Here is a 21,467-nt window from a genome sequence, read left to right as displayed (position 1 = left end):
GGGATGACCACCCCTGCTGAATGAGGCGAACTACTTGCCGGAGAACCAGGTCAACTGCCGTTTCCCTGGCGACTCTAGAACTAGTGATCGGGAAGCCATCAACCGCTTGGCGGGACGCCACATCCAAATGAAAACACATAATCTCCTCTCGATCGAACTTAGGATCCGGGCCCACCGGAAGACGGGAAAAAGCATCTGCGTTGGCCGGTCTAGCTCTTCTTTTACGTGAGGGTGGAGAGCCAAGGGGATCTGCCTCGTGCATAGAAAACGCGGGCGAGCCAACGCCTTCAACGTTAATTGAGCCTCAAAGTCTGAAAGATGCCCCAGGCCCTCCTCAAAGATATCCGGAAAGTCAGAGATCAAAGATTCCAATGATTGTTAGGGAACGTCTTCGGAGACCAACTGTATGGTGTCAGCGATAGAAAAACCAAAAGCTTGAAAGGCATCCAAGCTAAAAAGGTTAGCGGAGCTCGCATCACTGACAACAATAAAAGTAATAGGCCGAGTGACTGATTTGTAAGTCATGTCGGTAGTGAATTGACCCAGTAGAGGAATGAACTGTTTACCATAACCGCGTAGACGCCGGTAAGCTGACGCCAACGGGGGCGACCCAAGGTCGGAGTAAGTTTGTGCATTCAACAAAGAAACTGCTGCGCCCGTATCTACTTGCAGTTGTAATCGGAGCGACTGAACCGACACCTCGATAAAGAGTTTGTGTGCCGATGCGTCGGGAGCCTGGCCCGATGAAACTTCCTGAATGTCAATGTCCATGTCCTCTGTACCTGCTTCCTTCGATTCTTTTGAGGCTGAGCGGCAAACTTTAGCAATATGTCCTTTTTTATTACATTTGCGACAAATGGCCCAAAGCTGGGGGCACTCTGACTGAACATGATGTATATAGCATGACGCACAGGACGGTAACGGGGGCCGGCGGCTGGAACTCTGTTTACGCGCCGTGCGGGAGCGGCCGTAACGGCCGGATTGTACTGCTCGCACGTCGTCCACCCTGGACACAGTGGACGTGGCCGCGCCGCCCTGAACTGCCGCGACGTCACACCACGCTTCCAACTGTTGACCTGTGGTGCGATAGACTTCATATGATTGAGCAATGGACAGGACTTCCTCAAGGGAAGGGTCTTCTAACTGCAGGGCCCGTTGCCGGACCTCCCTATCAGGGGCTGAACGAACAATGACGTCGCGCAGCATAATGTGGGCGTACGACTCTCGCGACTGCTCCGTGACAAAATGACACTTGCGACTAAGACTGTGCAGGGAAGTGGCCCACGCCTGGTAAGACTGATGGGGCTGCTTCTTGCATTGATAGAACTCGAGCCTAGCCGCCACAAGATGCGTGCGGCGGTGATAATATGAAGACAGCAATGAACACAATGCGTCAAAAGACAAGGACGAGGGTTCCTGCAACAGCGCTAGCTGCCGCAAAACTTGATACAGTGAGGGAGATATCCAAGACAAGAAAAGAGCATGACATACCTCTGCATCAGCAACATGAAATGCCTGGAAATGCTGCCGAAGGCGATATTCATATGCGTCCCAATCCTCCGCCGTCTTGTCATATGGGGGAAAGGGATGAGGGAACGGCGCTGGAGCAGACTGTGTGGAGAGCAATGCCGGAAGCACTTCTTTCATGGTGGCCATGAACTCCGTCTGCTGCTCAACCAAAACCCACACTAAATCCTCCATGCCGTGGATAAGCTGCGAAACTGGAACTATGACGCAACACGCGAAAGAATGACCCTACTCGTCGCCAATTGTGTAGTAACACGGTTCACGTTTTCAGTCGCACTTCACATAGCGTAGACCGGGAACTGTCTCCTAGGCATGCCCGATGTGAACTGACTGGGCACGGCCCGTGTTGCCTGAGTTGTTGTTGTTGTTCCGCCGGCAGAGGTCGTGGCTGAATTCTTGCGTGCCCTCTGGTGGACGGGACTCTACTTGCGGCAACTACCGTCCGTGACACACTGTGCCGATGTGCGCCTCCCGCGATCTTTCTGGTGGCTACTGCAAGTATTCTAGGCCTAATTTTCAGTGTTGCATAAATGAATAGCATATAATATGATACACTTTGTAGTTAATGGTACAAATGATAAAGCCATGACCTAATCCTAATGGAAGTGAAGAACAGAAAAGGCAGAGTTCAACAAGAAACTAAACAGTAAAAATAAGAACAAAACAGTAGTTAGATAATATCGGGTAATCCAAACACATACTAGAAGCTCGCCTTACATCATTTCACTAAAGAAAGGGAAGAAAAATAGGCTTCAATGTCCTGTTGACGATGAAGTGATTATGGACAGAGTAGAAGTTTGGATTGGACAAGAATGGGGAAGAAAACTAGGCACACTCTTTTCAAGAGAACCATTCTGGCATTTGTGTTAAGCATTTGGGCAAGATGTAAAAAACGAAACCTGTATGGCCAGAAGGGTATTTCAACACCCCTCCTCTTGAACGCAAATCTATTTCCATCTAAAGCATTAGAGTCCCATGACCCTCATGAACTTTCCATTATATGCTCAACGCATCACAGATGAAGCATCATGGGATACATCCTAGTGTATTTACAACTTTATGAGAGATCAATGGCCTGCCTCACAACCAGTGAGACAACTCTCCACATTGCTACCACTCAGAAACATTTACATAAAAAAAAAACCTCAGTGGAAAATAGCACAATTGAAACATTATTGTCTAATGATAATAATGGAGCCTGCAGAATGCATTCTGCAATAAAAGGTACCCATAATGAGATCAAGTATGACCTTAAGCTGACTAGGAGTGAAGAGGCTATGACTTTTTAAACAACACAGCATTTCCTGCCATGGTTAAGCTACCCCAACAGAGGATACCACTACATTTCCACCAATGGAGTTAACATACTGCATGGTTCGTGAGCCAACAAGTTGACGAGCTAAGTTCATGAAGTACGTAATGTATTGCAACAATCATGTACAGAGGAAAGATGAACTGGACCTATAAGAAATATATGGAGATCTTTTAAAGGATCACAGCAGAATACACTTTAACTACTTTCAACCATCACTTAAGTTTTATGGATGCACCAGGAATCCTTAGAGTACCAAAGTCGTACTGTTTAATGTGATTAGAAGTACATCACTGGCTGTTGGCCTTCCCAAGGCGAATGACATATACACTGTCCACCTACAGAAACATTAATACAAGATCCACAGTAACATTTACCATCAGAGATAAAGGCTGTAACTATTCATGAAAAAACAGTGACAGAGTCCATTGTGATAAGCAATGATATTCACACAAGCTAGACTGCACAGCTGTGTGGGCAAAAAATTGTGACAATCGAGAACAGTGGTACTGTTGGAACATGGATAACACAATGTGTGGTCATAAAGTTTTTATCACAATAAAGTGAAATTTCTAGTTTTTTTTCTTTTTTGCAGGTACATGTCTGCAGTTATGGCACAACAGAAATCCCTGTGCCAAAGTACCATAGCACACCATTACCAGAGCCGAAAGGAAATGGTGCAGCCCACTGATAAAGTGGTGTCTCACGTGGCAATTAATTTTCAGGATTTGATGGAAAACAATGTTGCTACAATCCATGAAAAATTTGTGGCAGTCACACCTATGAAGCCAAGCACCACCTGTAGATACTCAGAAGTGAAACTGGATGAAAAAAGAAATGTTATTAAATACATTAACACAATGACACTTACATCCAACAAAGTAATAAACAAACTGATCACAGGTGGCTCTGTTACATACAGAATACTCTTATGAGAAGTAAAAATACAACACAGTGCTATCTTTACTGCAATCAGTAGCTTTGCTACCAGTGTATGGGAACAGGAGAAAAAGGGTGTGGGCTAAGTGTGCAAGGTTGGGTTACACTGGGCTCAGAGGAGAGTATTCATAAGGCTCACAGGTGTCTTTGAAACCTCGCCAGCAGACTCGCTGCTTGTCACTAATCTGTGAATATAACCAATTAATGTAACTATTATGTACCAGGACCATATGGTGCTGGTTATGTAATCAAGACCCAGAACAAGTAGAGAAAATAACAGCTATCACAATAAATGGCACTTGCAAGACTAGACTGTGGTGTATGGCCGTGGGAATGAGATGCCAGTGATGCAGGTCAAAGGATGTACATGTTCTTCCCAGATGTCAGACAGGTAAAGAATGAATCATGTCAATACCAGTCTGGACATGATTCTGTTCTGGATGTAACGCACTCTTCATCCAATTCATCTCCACATAGAAATACATTAATGTGGAGAACAGGGCACTCTTTAACACATCAGCATTCACTGCACACAATTAGAATCACACAGGACACAAAGACATACTCAGCACACAAATGTAATGAGAAAGTTCACAAGTCTGAATTGTACAGTGGATTGAACAATCTAGTGCAGAAAATATCAAACCAGCTACACCCAGAATATGTTCACATGCAAAGCGATGACACCAACAATCTGCTTCTAAATGATGCAGAGTAACATAAAATTTCAGTAGGCCAAAAGATTTTTACATACTTACTAGAAAAACTTAACACCAGACTAACAGTGTTTTTCGAACTCTAATTTGATAGAAAGATTTTAGAAATTTGAAACAAGACTGCTCACACTACTTAGAAACTATTTGTCATAGTGTATTAGTAAATATTTTTTGACCTGGCATTGCATCACTATACTTTAACAAATTTATCAAACTCGGTTAACTCAGTGAGAGGGAACAAGCAGTTTACTATGTAGGTATTATTGTGCTTTGTTGTAATGTAAAAGTAGATGTTCCTGAACAGCCTCATGGAAAACAACATGGAGAAATAAATTCAGCAGTGTTAAGTATGAGCACAACATGTGCCGATTTAAATGGGGACTACTCTGAAGACCACCACTAATGAACAAATGTAATGTGAGCAGCAGTCTTTTTTATGAAATGAAAACAATAATATGTAGCTGTGGAACCAATATGGACCAACAAATAAAATTCTCCTTCAAAAGCAATGAAAAAGATCACAAAATTTTTTAGACTGAAGTAAGTTTTCTTCTTAACTTGATTTCTTGTGTTCTACAGTAGTTCTTTCCCTCTACAAACACTATTCCACAAACATATTTAAATATTACAATATAACTGCTAGATTTGTGTTCTAGCACTGTGGTTACAAAACAGTAACATTCTAGCTTATTTAAATGTCTCTCTTGTTCAGCATAAGTATAGCAATACTTACAAGTTCTTCTAAAAGCTCCTGCCTTGTTACTGTTTCAACAGTCCACAACTCACCCCCATCACTTGCTAAGTGAGCTACTATTCCAGCAGCAAAGTAGCTTACATCAATGTGAGAAGAATGTAGAAGCTTTCTGTAACAAATATTTCAAGATAATATTTTTCTCAAACTCCCAGTATTGCCAATAAATGGATTCAGTATTTGAAAGGTGTTAGACAAAACGATTTTTATTAGATGCAAATAAATGTATATTATATTCCTTATCTCAGTAACTACATATAGCAATTATGGTATTTTAAATATTTAAGTGGACTCTTGAAGTACACTTTAATAGAATCTGTACTACATACACTCTGATCAGTTGTAGTGGCAGCTGACTTGCATCCCGTTATTTGCAGGCCAATTCCCTTTCTGAAAAACACTAGATTAGATCAAGTACGGGGTCCCACAGGGTTCGGTCTTAGGTCCTTTACTGATCTTGATATGCATTAATGACTTACCATTCCACATTGATGAAGATGCAAAGTTAGTTCTTTTTGCTGATGATACAAGTGCAGTAATAACATCCAAAAACCAAGAACTAAGTGATGTAATTGTAAATGATGTTTTTCACAAAATTATTAAGTGGTTCTCAGCTAACGGACTCTCTTTAAATTTTGATAAAACACAGTATATACAGTTCCGTACAGTAAATGGCACAACTCCAGTAATAAATATAGACTTTGAACAGAAGTCTGTAGCTAAGGTAGAATTTTCAAAATTTTTAGGTGTATCCATTGATGAGAGGTTAAACTGGAAGCAACACATTGATGGTCTGCTGAAACGTCTGAGTTCAGCTATGTATGCTATTAGAGTTATTGCAAATTTTGGTGATAAGACTCTCAGTAAATTAGCTTACTATGCCTACTTTCATTCACTGCTTTCGTATGGCATCATTTTCTGGGGTAATTCATCGCTGAGTAGAAAAGTATTTATTGCTCAAAAACGTGTAATCAGAATAATTGCTGGAGCCCACCCACGGTCATCCTGCAGACAACTATTTAAGGATCTAGGGATCCTCACAGTATATATATTCACTTATGAAATTTGTTGTTAATAATCCAACCCAGTTCAAAAGTAATAGCAGTGTGCATAGCTATAACACCAGGAGAAAGAACGATCTTCACTATGCAGGGTTAAATCTGACTTTGGCACAGAAAGGGGTAAATTATGCTGCCACAAAAGTCTTTGGTCACCTACCAAACAGCATCAAAAGCCTGACAGATAGCCAACCAACATTTAAAAATAAATTAAAAGAATCTCTAGATGATAACTCCTTCTACTCATTGGCTGAATTTTTAGATTTTTTAAAAAAAAAAAAAACACCAACTTAAACATTTATTTTGTGTAATTTAATATCTTGTACAGACATCTCTTATTAACCTGACACGTTCCACATCATTACGAAGTGTCGTATTCATGATCCATGGAACACGTATTAATCTAATCTAATCACTCTCTTTGCTTTCTATATCTCAGTGCTTCTAGAACACCACAGATATTTCCAAATAGCTGATGTCTTTCGCAGTATGAAGGTAGCTTAAATATACACAACTGGCTGCGATATACTCTTAATATGTTGAATGTCAACTGCAACTGGATCTCATAATCTTTGTGAATTAGAACCTACTCATTCCACGAGAAGATGGTCTGGGTTTTTTCACAGGCTACAGTGGACGATTAGCAAAATTATACTTAGGTCCCACTTAACAGATTAATTTCTGCACACTCTTGTGTGGAGGTGTTGTCAGATGGAACTTAAGTGCCTCATATATGGACAAAAATCATGGTATACCTATCCAGTATGATACAGAAATGAATACCATGAACATTACTACATGCAAAGCTTCAGAAGATACATTTTGTCATGCCACTGCATAGTTGCTACCTATGAAGGACTTTGAGCAGAACTGTGTCTCCAATAATGCAACAAAAATGTTATTTTGGGATTATGTCTTGCAGTCTGGGTAACAATATTATTCATAGCAATTGCTCAAAATATGACTCATACATTTCTCTCTTGAGAATATAAGTTTTAGAAATGGTGACTTTACCTCATCTAAGTTAACCTCAGCGTTCTTTGAAATAGCAATGTTGAAAGTTAATCTGGAAGACATCAGTATCAGAAACAATAGAAGAGGGCTCAACAACTAGAAATTTGGGAACTAAATATAGTCCTATTGCTTAACAACATTGCAGAGCTTCTGTTTTTGGTTAGCAAACTTACCTCCCAATGCTAGTCTAAAAAAAGACATTGGGTGCATGGGACACTGCTGGTCATTCCCTTTCCCATTCCACTCACACATGGGGTGGAGGAAAAATCATTTGCCTGTATGCCTCTGTATCTCTGTATGAAGCTTAATTTCTCTTATTTTGTCTTCGTGGTCCTCATGCAAGATGTATACTGGTGACAGCAGAATTGTTTTGCAGTCAGTCGCAAATGCCAGTTCTCTAAACTTGTTCAATAATGTTACACAAAAAAATGCAGTCTGTCCTCCAAGGATTCTGATGTGAGTTCACGGAGCATTTCCATAAAACCTGAGTGATGATTAAACCAACTGATAATTAATCTAGCAGCATACTTCTGAATTACTTCAACGTCTTCCTTAAATCCTACCTGGTGGCGATCAAAACATTCAAGCAGTACTCAACAATGGGTTGCACAAGTGTTTTATGTGTGTTTTCACTTATAGATGAGCTAAACTTTCCAAGAACTCTCCTGACAAACAGAAACTGACCATTAGCCTTCCCTACAAATGACCTTATCTGCTCATCCCATTTCATATTGCTTTGCAATGTTACACCTACATATTTAATTGATGTGACTGTGTCAAGCAGCACACCATTAGTACTGCATTCAAACATTACAAATTTGTTTTACCTACTGATCTGAATCACATTAGTTTTTCTGCACTTAGAGCAAGATATCATTGAACACACCAAATAGAAATACTGTTCAAGTCACCCTGTCTCCTCCTACAGTCACTCAATGGTGACACTTTACCGTGCACTATTGCGTCATCAGCAAACAGTCACAGATTGCTGTTCACCCTATCCATCAGATCTATATCTCCATAGAGGACAAGTGAGGTTCTATCACTCTTCACCAAGGAATTACTGATGATACTCTTGTTTCTGATTAACACTCATGATGCTGGACAATGTACTGTGTTCCGTTACTTAAAAAGTCTTTAAGCCACTCATATATCAGAGAACCTAGTCTGTCTTCGGCAGAATGTCTGTGCCACATACAAATGGGTAAGCCACAAACAAAGCTGAATTCAGTGTGAGTGGAGCACTGAATAAACACCAAGAACAATAACCAGAAAGTCAAGGTCCAGAGTAAGGCAAGTATCAATATAGGAGCTAGGTGTGACTGGAAACAACACATACAGAATACTATACAAGACTGAGCAATGGCAGTTTGCTTTGCCAGTGGCTATCACTGGTTCAGCCCATGTGACCCGCATTTAACACCTCTGGCAGCGTTCCTTGCTCATGATCTGCAAAGCCTCTGATGCTCTACTGATATTCTCCACTAACGGAGATATTAAATCATGGCCTGGAACCAAGATGATGTAAACTGAGGCCCAATGTCCAACACCAGTGCACAAAGTGCCCACACCATACCGAAAATTTTCTCGAGATGGTAGTATGGGTTCTGGCAGATGGCAAGCACACCACAAATGGGAAGCTTCATAGGGCATCCACTGCCAGCAACCATGTAGCTCCTGGAAACAGCCAGGTAAAATTGATGTGGACCCTCTCCCAAGGGTGACTGGGATGGGGCCATCACAGAAAACGCTGTGCTAGGGACTCTGGTTGAGGGAGAAAGCACAGTACCAGTGGCACATGTATTCAATATCGGTATCAATACCTTCATTTGTATCATCTCTCAATGTGACGCATGAAGGAGCTGCGGAATGTCGAACCATAGTGGGGGTTCTATGACAACCCAGTAGTCAGAGTCCTCCATTGCTAACATTAAGATGCCCTGCATGACACTGAGCCAGCAGTGTAGCACGAAATAATTTAAAAAAACCAGGTTAGCCTGGCAGGAAATATGCTCCGGCCACCCTTCCTAGACCACTAACAAAATCTAGGAAGTCGAGGCTATATCATGCCATCACTGGAATCTCACCCTTGGTCATTTGTAGGCGTTGATCCAGGTAAAAACAATTTTCCGGTGACTGAATTCCATGTCAAAGTCAAGAGAGCTGCAGGACAGGGCATCTACCCTGGTGTATTGGGCAGTGGAGCAAAACTGGATTTCATAGTGGTACCCACTCAAGAACAATTCCCAGCACTGCAGGTGCTAAGCTGTCCCATCCGGGAGCTTAGAACAATGCCTGAACAAGGATATCAATCGTTCATGGTCAGTCAACAGGATGAACTTCTTGCCATACAAATTTCTTGAGCCCATAAATGATCGCTTAAGCCTTTCCTTGATTTGGGAGTAGTTGAGCTGTGCAGAATTTAATGTTTTGAAGACGAAGGAAATTCGGCACTCAGAACAAACTGACAATTTGTGGGACAAAATTGCTGTGGTGCTGTATTGGTTCATGTCTGTCATCACCAGTGTCATTGGTATACCTGGCATTTATGACATCAGACACAGTGCTGTCTAGAGACTATTCTTAAGGCACTGAAAAGCCTGTTGACAGGTGGCTAACCACACAAATTTGGCACCTGTCTTGCTCAGCTGACAGAGAGGGTGCATGGTCTGCACTACTTGGGGAGTAAAAGTAGTATAATAAGTGATTTTATTTGGACTGCTACTGTTTAAGGTTAGTAGAGGCTGGCATGCTTATGACTGTGTCGACATTACCACACGCACACATAAATCACTCAGAATGTGTCCCAGGTATTAGATGCTTGGGGCAAAGAAACTGCACTTTCCCAACCGATAACATAAACCATTTTCCTGAAGCCATTTAAAAGGGATTCAGGATTCTTGTAACATTCAGCATGTATTGACTCTTTAAGACTAATGTCAATCTAATAATTAACACAGTAGTTCTACATATTTTTGAAAAATGTGGGTGCACTTGCAACCCTAAACAGCAAGTGATTGCACCAAGATAAGCTAAATGGCTTATTTAAAACTGATATGAAGCATCAAAGCATTAGCTGGAGATAAGCATCCTTTAAATCTGTTTTCGAATAATAGTGGCCCCAGACTGTTTAGTCAACAACTACTCTGGGTGAGGCAGTGGATAAAGATCAATGTCAGAATGGGAATTAACAGTGGACTTCAAATCATCACAAATACATAACGAACCATCTGGCTTTTAATGACATCCCCACCATAGACGTTATCTACTGAATTGAGGAAACCAGGGAAATAAAGCCTTGCTCTTGAGATCTGGCAAGTTCTGCCTAAACAGCCTCACGAACTGCAAATGGAAGTGGGTAAGCTCTGCCAAATTTAAGACCACAGAAGGCTTCACAGAAATGTGAGCCAAAGTTTTGATTAAAAAATCCTCTTATACGAAGCACTCAGGATGTCAAGTTAAGAAAAAGCCACTGTGACTGACACTTGGTCCTCCATTGTGGACCCAAAACTTTTAAAAGCATCTACACTGAAAATGTTAGTAGCAGTTGGGGAGCACACAAATAAGAAAAGTAGTATTGCATTCAATGTTTTTGTACATAGCAGCCAGTGACATTTCTCTGAGGAGAAGAATGGCCCTGTAGCAATAAGAGAAGACCCAGTGCCTGGTGGAATGCAGCAGAGGTGAAGTGAGTCAGGTAAATGTGTTCTTGTTGTTAAAGACACAACACTGCCATTGTTCAGCTGGAATTCCTGTGAACTGGCCAAGCAGCATCAAGTCCAAAGTGAGATTACATAGTGCTGTTGGCTCCACAGCTATAACGGACTGGATGGTAGTGTTGTCCTCATGCCACAGCTGAGCATGCAGTAGGTGAGCCAGTTGTTGACTGACAACAGCAAGGTGGCAGCTTCTGCCACGATCCAGCAAGCCATTGCACAATGTGGGCATTGAACTCTGGCATGCTTGCTATTGCAGTCAGAATGGGACTGAAACTTCTTCGACATGCGTGACTGATGTCTCAATACCAAGGAGGGTGAGTGTTTCTGACCTGGCCAACTAACATAAAAAAAAAGATCATCCAATGCTGAAGAGGGAGCAGAATAATCAACACACTTAAGTCTCTCATGTGACACCAGCAATCCTGAAGCCTGAGAATCAGGGCGAAACTTAGAGGCAGAATTACACAATGAGGATTTGGAATCATTATGTGACCACTGCTTGCAATGGTGACTAACAAATTGGGAAACTTGAATTTCATTTGTAAAAGCATGCTGAGCAGCTGAAGCCCCGATCAGGGGCAAGGTGCACAATCGTATCTCCAATCAATGACTCCGCATTTGAAATTGCACTTCCAGACAGTAGAGCAAGCTGTGTACGAATCTCCTTGTTGTCTATAACACTGATTAAATTGGAATCTAGCAGCAAACAAGGTGTGTCTGCTGACCATAGAATTCAGTCAGAGCACAGAGATCACTGAAAGATAATGCACTAGGGCCTGAGAGTGGTTGCAATTTTTGCACTACTTCAAATAAACAACTACTAAAAGACAAAATCATAGCACTTTGCAGCCACCAGAAATGCCATAAGCAAAACAGAACAGCTCAAAATGATGGAGGTAAACTCCCCAAATCTCTACAGACTCACTGAAGGTAGCAAAAGCAAGCGGCAGAGTAATCATTGTCACAGCCAATGACTGATGTGGTTGTCACTGCAGAAAAATGAGCTGCAGGAAAACAGCTTCCTGTTCCTGCTGCAGGATTTCTTGATGCTGGTGCCATTCCTCTTGAACCACAAACTGTTAACTGCTGCTGCAATGACAGCTATTGCTGCCAAAGTTCCATGAACTTGGAGTTCATGACACAGAAACCAGAGGCGAACATGTCGCCATAAACATGATAGGGTAAGAACTTGTTGCCACTTAAGACTATGTGCCAGATATGAACATGTAAGCCATAAATAAAGCCAAGTTCATCATTAGCGGAGCACTGAATAAACACCAACAACAATAGCCAGCAAGTCAAGGTTCAGAGCAGGCTCAGTATCAGTATAGAAGCAAGACATGATTCGAAACAACACATACAGCACACTGTAAGAGTCTCAGCTGCAGAGGCTTGCTTAGCCAGTGGCTCAGCCCACATGACCTGCATTCCAAACCTCTGATGTACTCCTTGTTCATGAGCTGCAATACCTTCTGATCTGCTATCAACATCCTCTGCTGATGGGAATATTAAAACTTAGAGCTTCATTAACAGTCTAAAATGTTGCAATATGTCACACACTTTCCAGAAATCTAAAAGTATGAAATCTGCCTGATGCTCTTCATCCATGCTTCATAGAATATCATGAGAGAAAATGGCAAGCTGAGTTTCACAAGAGTGATGCTTTCTAAATCCGTGCTGATTTGTGAACAGAAGCTCCTCGATCCCAAGGGAATTTCCAGTCACTTGGGACTTTGTGTTGGGTAAGAGATTTGCAATAAATGTAAGCTATGTAAGGGGTCAATGCTGAAGAGCACTCTCTGTAAAACCAAACTGGAATTCCATCCACACCTGGCAACTTACTTGTTTTCAACCTGAAAAGAGCACAGAATAAACATCCAAAATGACAGACAGCAAGTCACTGTCCAGAGCAGGGTCAGTACTAGTAAGAAGCTAGGTGTAGGTTCAGTTCCATCTCAATGTCAGGGATGTCTATATGTTTGTCCTCCATACAAAAGTCTGTGAGACATTCAAAAGTGTTCTTCTACATGAATGATTTTTTGAATGCAGACTGTAAAACTTCAGCTTTCCTTTTGCATTCTTCTATTACCACACCAGATTGGTTGACAAGTGACTGAATAGAAAAAAAGAAGGCTTCATCCCCCTTAGCTGTTTTATGTAAGATCAGATTTTTTTTTAGGTTCTGTGTAAGTTATTACACTAACATATGACAGTGGAAGTTGTTGCATGCTTCAGGCATTGATCTTTTTATTGAGACACAGATTTGTGCTAACTTTTGCCTGTCGAAATTTCTACAGTCTTTTTTGAACCAGAAGTGCAACAATCTCTGTTTTCTAACATCTGCCAAATTTTGTTATTAAATCATAGTGGGTCCTTTATTTCCTTAATCCACTTACTCGGCACTTACTCCTCTACAGCGTAATTTACAGTTAGTTTCAACTTTGTCCATAATTCCTCTATGTCCATCACATCGGAACTAAATTACATCCATTCAGTGCCTAAGTAGGTGCTAAAATTGCTTATGTGGTCTTTCCAGCATAACAACTCATCTTGACTTCTTGATGGATTTATTAACTTTAGTAACCAATGTCACTATGACATCATGATAAATAATGCCTGCCTCTATACTGACACTGCTGGTTTGGTGAGGCCTGTTTGTAGCTAAAAGGTCTAAAATATTTCCAGTGTGTGTGGGTTGCCGAACTAGCTGCTCAAAACAGTTTCTGGAGACCACGTTCACAACCACTTGAAAACACCCAACATTTTATCTCCTATCCCACGCAACTGTAAGATGGCGCCGATAGAAGAGTGTTGTGACACATCTCAGTCCTCAAAAAAGGTTAAATTAAATAGTTCATCGTGTAGGGAATGTTCGAAACGCGTCATGAAAGGCATCTTTTGTGTGAAGTGTAACTACTGGTTTCATGAAAAATGCGCGAAAGTGAATTTAAAACTCATAAAAGACGAGTTTCCATGGTCGTGTCCACATTGTTTGCGTATGGAGACGGCCGAACTCGTAAGTACCGTGAACTCAAAAGAAGAAATTATTAAATTGCTTCAAAGTGACATTGAAGCGCTGAAGGCGGAAATTTTAGCATTGAAACAAGAAAACTCTGAACTGGTTATTGAAAGAAAATCCTGCGTGTGTAGAAATCAACCCATTACTGAACAAAGTGGCAAACATCCGCATTTGTGTAATACGGCAAATAATACAACAGAGAACTCTGTCAGTGAAACAAGTGATAAGTATAAATGGAAAACAGTTTCCTATAATAAGAAGGGCAAACGTAAAAGTGCAACGAACAAAGAAGATGACAAAAACGATTTTCTGTTAATAGGTGATTCTATATTAAAAAATGTTATTGTGCCGGACTGCAAGGTCGATGTTCGACCTGGAATCCGATCGCATCAGCTCAACAAACACTTTAAGAATGTATTGTCCACGAAAAGAAACACGGGCGAAACTGGTAACAAAACTTTAAGTACCAACGATTACAGAGGTGTCTTAATCCACGTGGGCACAAACTCCATCCGCAGTAACAGTGAGGAAGAAATCGTGAATGAAACGCGGAATCTGATTAGATCGGCGAAAACTGTATACCCAACAGCCAGGCTGGTAATTAGTGGAATCATTCATCGAAGATCGGTAAGTGATACTTACATCAACAGAATAAATACCGGCATTAGGGAACAGTGCAACAGACTCGGTGCAGTATTCATTGACCCAAACAAATTCTTAAACTGCAAGTGTCTGGGAAAAGACGGCCTGCACTTGAATAGATTAGGCTCTGTGAACCTTAGTAAAATGTTCATAGACGTGTGTAAAGTCCTAAGGAGCAAGGGAAACTAATTCATTGTGATAGGGGTGACAAAGAAAAAATTCAAACTGAAAATAAAAAGTTTAGGTACCAAACAAAGGATGCACGCGAAATAACTAAAAGAAAAAATGATCTATTGATGCACTTGAATATAAATGGCTTAGGGGCAGAACTACCAAATCGTAAATTCTCAAAAATCGACGAACTAAAAATTCTGCTTTCAGAATCCGTAAATATTAAAATAATCTGCCTAAATGAACACTGGTTAACAGAAGATAGTATAAAAGTACTAAATAGTATTAATAATTTTAAGGTAGCTGCTAGCTTTTGTAGAATAAGCAAATCTCGTGGAGGCTCCTGCATTCTTGTCAATTCTTCCATAAGTTATACAGTAAGAGATAGTTTTAATTATTTAAATGAAGAGAGCGTGTTTGAAAGTTGCTCTGTAGAGCTGAGTGATCTGAATACATTGGTTATAGCAATCTACAGAATTCCTGGATGTGCGGTAACAAAAGTGTTTTTAACCAAATTCGAATGCCTCCTGGAAAAACTCCAGAAAGAAAGTAAGAAAAATGTTGTTATAGCAGCAGACTTCAACTTAAATGTCTTAGTTGAAAGCAATGATTCCACAAAATTTCGTGACTTCATTCAGAAATCTGGTTTCAAGCTAAATTTTTCTGAAGGCACTAGGGAAAACAGCAGATCAGTGACCTGCATTGATAATATTATTACTAACTACATATTTGACAGTGGAAATAAGCACAAATACTGCTTAGACTTGGGTATTTCAGATCACTCAGCTCTGTTTATTGAGCTCCCAAAAGCAAATAACCTAAAGTCTCCAGAAGTGTGTATAAAAAGGGATCTCAGTAAAAGTAAAATGGATTTATTCCGCAGTAAATTAAGTATAATAAGCTGGCCTGTAGACTACAATAGTTCAAGCTCGGTTAACTATGGCAAATTCTTAAATTGTTTCTTAGAGGTATTTAATGAATCATTTCCTCGTAGATATAAGCAAAAGAAGGTTAATGGTAAACTCAAATGGATTACAACAGGAATAAAGATCTCTAGTGCCAGAAAGAGAGAGCTCCACAATGAGTTAAAATCAAACAGAAATCCAGATTTTGTCATTTATGTCAAACAGTATAAAGCTGTATTTAGGAAAGTTGTAGCGGCAGCTAAAAAAATGGCAAATAATAAATTCATATGAGAACACAGAAATAAGACAAAAGCAGTGTGGTCAGTTGTTCAGTCTGAACTAGGAGCCAAAGTAAAAATTCATGAGATTTTGAAAATTAGACATGAAAATGAAATTATAGTAAACCCTGATCAGATGTCAAGTTGTTTCAATGAATTCTTCCTAAACGTAGTAAGATCGGATGTGGATATGACATTCTATCAGGGCATCACAAATTTGGAAAACAGCCAGAACACATCTTTTAAACAATTTGAAAAAATAACCCAAAGGGATGTGGAAAAGGAAATATTGTCTCTAAAAAACAAAACCTCACATGGGTGGGATGAAATAACAACATCTGTAATCAAGTATGTGTATGATATTATTTCCCAACCACTGTCAACTATTATAAATCAATCTTATGAACAGGGATGCTTTCCAGAGGTATTGAAATATGGTGAGATCAAACCTCTATTCAAGAAAGGATCGACAGAAGATATGGGGAATTACCGCCCTATCTCTCTCTTGCCGGTCTTCTCTAAAGTGTTTGAAAAGATTGCAGCAAAACAAATTAATAACTTTCTTACTGTAAATGATATAATTTTTAAAAACCAGTTCGGATTCCAACAGGGTAAAAGCACTGCGAACGCTATAAATGAGTTTATCCAAAAAATATGCTCCACGTTAGATAAAGGTAGAAAGGTCACAGGTATATTCTGTGATCTGACTAAAGCTTTTGATTCAGTGAACCATGCATTACTCCTCCACAAATTACAGATGTATGGAATCAGAGACACTGCTTTAAAATGGTTTAGCTTTTACCTGTCAGGTAGGAAACAAAGAGTAATTTTAACTTCAAATGGAACCAATTATTCATCAGACTGGAAAACAGTTCCCCAAGGAGTCCCACAAGGTTCGATATTGGGTCCCTATCTGTTTCTTTTTTACGTAAATGACCTACCACTTGCTATTGATGTTCATTCAGTCTTATTTGCTGATGATACATCAGTTCTAATTGAAAGTGAGGTATCTGAAAATATTCCAGAAAAAGCCAAAAACACTTTAGAAAAACTTGAATCTTGGTTCTATCAAAATGGACTAAAACTAAATGTAACTAAAACCAAAATGATGCAATTTGAAGCTAAATCAGTAGAAAGGAGTGAAATAAAGATAACTTGCAATGATCAGGATATCACAGAAGCAAACCACGTGAAGTTCTTAGGCCTAAATCTTGACAAAAATTTAAATTGGAAGGTACACATAGATTACTTAGCAAATCAACTGAACAACTTAGCATTTGCAATGTGTATTTTGTCAGGTGCCACAAACATAGATACCAGAAAGATAGTTTATCACTGCTACTTTGAGTCAGTTATTCGTTATGGCATAATCTTCTGGGGAAATTCAGCAAATGTCACTAGGCTCCTAGTATTACAAAAGAAAGTAATTAGAAACATGTGTGTTGCAAAAAAACGGGAATCCTGTCGACCACTGTTAAAAAATTTAAAAGTACTATCTATCCCCTCACTTTACATATATGAGATGGTGGTGTTCCTATATAGAAATCAACATACACTAGACAATTTCCGTTTTGACCACAACTACAGCACTCGCCACAGAGATAACTTCAAACTTCCAACACATCGTTTAAAACTTTATGCCCAAACGCCAGAGTATATGGGGTTAAAAATTTTCAATAAAATAAAAGGCAGTAATATATTTAAAATGGAGATTGGTTCACTGAAAAGATTGCTCTTTACTCTCCTGGTGGAAAAGTGTTATTATTCTGTCGATGAATTCATTGAGGACAGCTTCACAATCTGAACACAGGGATTGTAATACATTTATTATTTTATGTACATGTGTAGCTGTAACTTAGAAATGTAAAATATAATGTAAACTTTTGTAATTCTCTTAAAAAAGTGAAAAAAAGTTTCTTTTGTAAACCTTGACATGTCTCCTGTACATCAAATCAAATGATTTGAAAATTGTATGTAATGAGATGAATAAACCACATAACATAACACATAACACTGTTTGTCCGTAACACCTGCAATGAATGCATTGACACAACATTCTATACTTGGTAGTTTAAAGTTGTCTCCAACTAATATTGTATGGTAGGGGTATTTCTGCACTACTGTGCACAGACTTTCTTTGAATTATTCTACAATTGTTACAGTGGAAATGGGTGGCCAGTGAAAACATCCAATGATTAACTGAGATTCACCTAGGCTGTTTATTTTCATCCAGATAACTTCGCAGTCAGCCACAATATTGACTTACATAGAAAAATGTTCTTGTCGACTGAAATGAAAACTCCCTCTTCTATGAAATCTAAGTTTTCACTTTTTTTTTATATATATATATATATATATATATATATATATATATATATATATATATATATATATATATATATATATATATATATATATATATATATATATATATATATATATATCATTAAATATTTTGGAGCTTTCTACTTTTGAGTTTCATACAACTCTCAGTTGTGAAAATAATTTGAGTGTGACAGCTTTCCTGGAGGGCAGTGAATTGAAGGAATTTGTTGCAAATGCTTTGGCAATTTACTGTTAAAAACTTCAAATTCACAGTGTCTTTATTTTGCACACAATCTGATTTTGCTCACTGTGCATTGAGGGCAAGCATTTATCAGAGAACCCCATCCAAGATGATCACAGAATCGATAGAGCCTCCGGTTGAGACACACTACCGTTTAGAGGTTTTTGAGAAGTAACTTTCATTAAAAATAACTGTGATTCTATTTGTGCATATGGAGGGAAACCAAAAGAATATAAAATGCTATGGCTGAAACATTAGAATGAAAATGAAGTAAATGATTTGGCTTGAATGATGGACAGAAACGATGTCAAAAAACAAGGTTCCATTTAATAGAAAGGTGTTTGAAGAAAACAAATGAATCAAGTTCACACAGTTGTGACAAAGCAGGATTGACATAATAAGCTAAGAGGGTAGGGATCAATCTGAAGTAACTTCTGTTTTTTCAGATCCACAATTTGGTGATGATGGTTTGGTTTTATTGCAGGTAGCTGTAATAATCTCCTAAGGCGTGATGGTGTGAAATAGTGCCAATAACATTGATGATGAATCTGTTAAAAAGTGTGTAAGGGCTTTGGACTTATTATAGTCTATTCCTGAAAAGCTACTGATTCTATGGCTGTACTCTGAAATTATTTTATACTACAATTAATAGAGCCAATAGGCACTTGTACATATCTCACCTCAGCATGCTCATGAACTCAGGTACCATTAGGCTACTTCTGAGTTCAGTAACTTCAGCAATATTATTAATTAATCCAAGAACTTTTGTTTCTACTGCACTTTCATCTTCAAATGTTTCCAAAACCTTCAAAAATAATTCCATGCCTCCTTCTTCAAGAAAAACAGTACACGTTTTCGGAGACTCATCTGGAAGCAAAAGCAATAAATCTAACCAGAAAATATGTAAGAAAAGTTTAATTAAAGCAAAGTCTAAAAAAAATTGCAGTGAAATCTCATATTCATAATCACATGTCGGGGAGAATATGGGAGTCCTTCCGAGGTCATAAGGGTTATTGCATGCAGTTGTTTTCATCTGATTCATACAGTTTGAAACTGTAGAATGCATATGATTGCAAAGAACACAAATTAAGTCCAACATTCTGCATTCTGTGTAGGTTCCTATGGATCTATATGCAATGATGTGTACTGATACTATCTTACAGCCTAATTCTATATCTTTTTAATGTGGAAAGCTGGTGAATCACCATGAAATTTTATGACAAATTTTTCTCCAACTGTATTGATATTTCACCTCTTGAACCATTTTTCCTAGTGTTCACATGGTTATCTTCTAACTTTGGTCTAAATACCTTCCAAGATGTCTTTCTTTTTTCTATAACATTTCTCCTTGCATCCTGATTATGAGTTCAAGAAATTTGTGGTTTATATGCTAAAATATTGTGGACAGCCTCATTTATACCCATAATAATTCTTTCACAATTGAGATATTAATTTTTCTTTCTGTCCACAATATTTGTAAAGATCTCTTAAATGCTAAAATATCAAATGCATCCTTTTATTAAAAAATATGATTTGGTTCTTAGATGATCCACATTTCCACGTTATATAAAGACATTGAAAATATTAGTATTCTTAACAGTGTTAACTTTGTATGTCTCCTTATGATGTGGTGTTTCTATATCACTCCTATGATGTTGGTTCTCTTACAAGTGTTATTCTTCTTTTTATTTCCTTACTGCAGCTACAATTCCTACAGAGGATGACATGCTCTATTATTTTATATCCAGCTCAAGTGTCCATTTGTGGCAGAGATTCATCACGATATATTATTGTTATTATCTTTGCATAATGGTAGAAAAAAATTCTTGCTTCTATGCTTCACATGTTTAAACAGTTAATGCATTTCTATTTCAGAAGTTGCACAAAGTGTGCTGTCAGCAAATCTGAGGTTGTCAATTCAGAATCCTCCAATTCTTACATCTCCATTCAAGCTATCAAAGACTTCTACTGATAATGTACTGTCCTTGCCTGTTGAATAAAGGTGGTGACAGAATACATCATTGTATAGCTCCTTTAGAAGTAACAAGTGTTCAGATTATATATTTTCCTGTCTAGCTACTGCATTAGGGTCTGCATAAATAGTCCATGCTGCTCACAATATTCCACATTAGCATCCCCTTAACACAGTCAAATGTCTTCTTATAATATAAAATGGATAACACTAATAGAGAGTTGAATTTTCTACATTTGTATATTAATTACTTAATGTTAATGATCTATTCATGAGTACCTTTATTCTTTACAAACTCTGCTTTTCCTTTTGGCAATTTGTTATCTATATAGTATCTTAGGCACTTATGTAGAATATTTAAAAAGATGTTGCTGAGATGTGAAATAAGTGAGAAAGTTCTATAATTTTAACGTAGTGTTAAATTTGCATTTTTTTTTTTTAAACCAAAGGTGATGATTGTTGACCTGATACAATCTTTAATCCACATACTTTGGTTTATAGGATATTACAGATTCCATGGATGATTCCAACACCTAACAGTCCTGTTTCTTTGAGCACTGCAGCAGTGGGTTATTGTATCATGTATTTCATGATTTCTTACATGGCATAATCTGTATCACTTCAGGCAAGGGGGTTACCTTCATAGTCTCAGATGTTATTGAATTTAGCATATGTTAAAATTAAGGAGTAAGTAAGAAACATGTGTTTTTTTGTTTTCTCCAAAAAAATTCTTGCCCCGAGATACAGACCTCCAAAGATAACACTGCGAACACCACTTTGAAGATGTGAATTTTGAAAAAAAAATTTAAAATGCTTTATCTCTGTAACAGGTCTATATATTTTGTTAGAGTTTTTTTTTTTTTTTTTTTTTTTTTTCA

General features: G+C 38.7%; 1 protein-coding gene across 1 annotated transcript in view; it reads right to left on the bottom strand.

The window, feature by feature from the left end:
* The window catches only part of LOC124722881 (protein zyg-11 homolog B-like), a 233,030-nt gene that overhangs the window by 7,178 nt on the left and 204,385 nt on the right, over window positions 1–21,467 (bottom strand). Inside the window, exons 11-12 of the mRNA XM_047248018.1 lie at window positions 19,298–19,484; window positions 5,228–5,357 (exon numbers count right to left, since the gene is read on the bottom strand). Coding sequence (XP_047103974.1) covers window positions 5,228–5,357; window positions 19,298–19,484 — 317 coding nt within the window. The remainder of the gene's footprint in view (window positions 1–5,227; window positions 5,358–19,297; window positions 19,485–21,467) is intronic.

The sequence above is a fragment of the Schistocerca piceifrons genome, chromosome X (genome assembly GCF_021461385.2).
Source record: "Schistocerca piceifrons isolate TAMUIC-IGC-003096 chromosome X, iqSchPice1.1, whole genome shotgun sequence".
In the NCBI taxonomy this organism is placed as follows: Eukaryota; Metazoa; Arthropoda; class Insecta; order Orthoptera; family Acrididae; genus Schistocerca; species Schistocerca piceifrons.
Note: the sequence above shows the minus strand (reverse complement) of the source record. Positions and strands in the feature narration are given on the sequence as shown.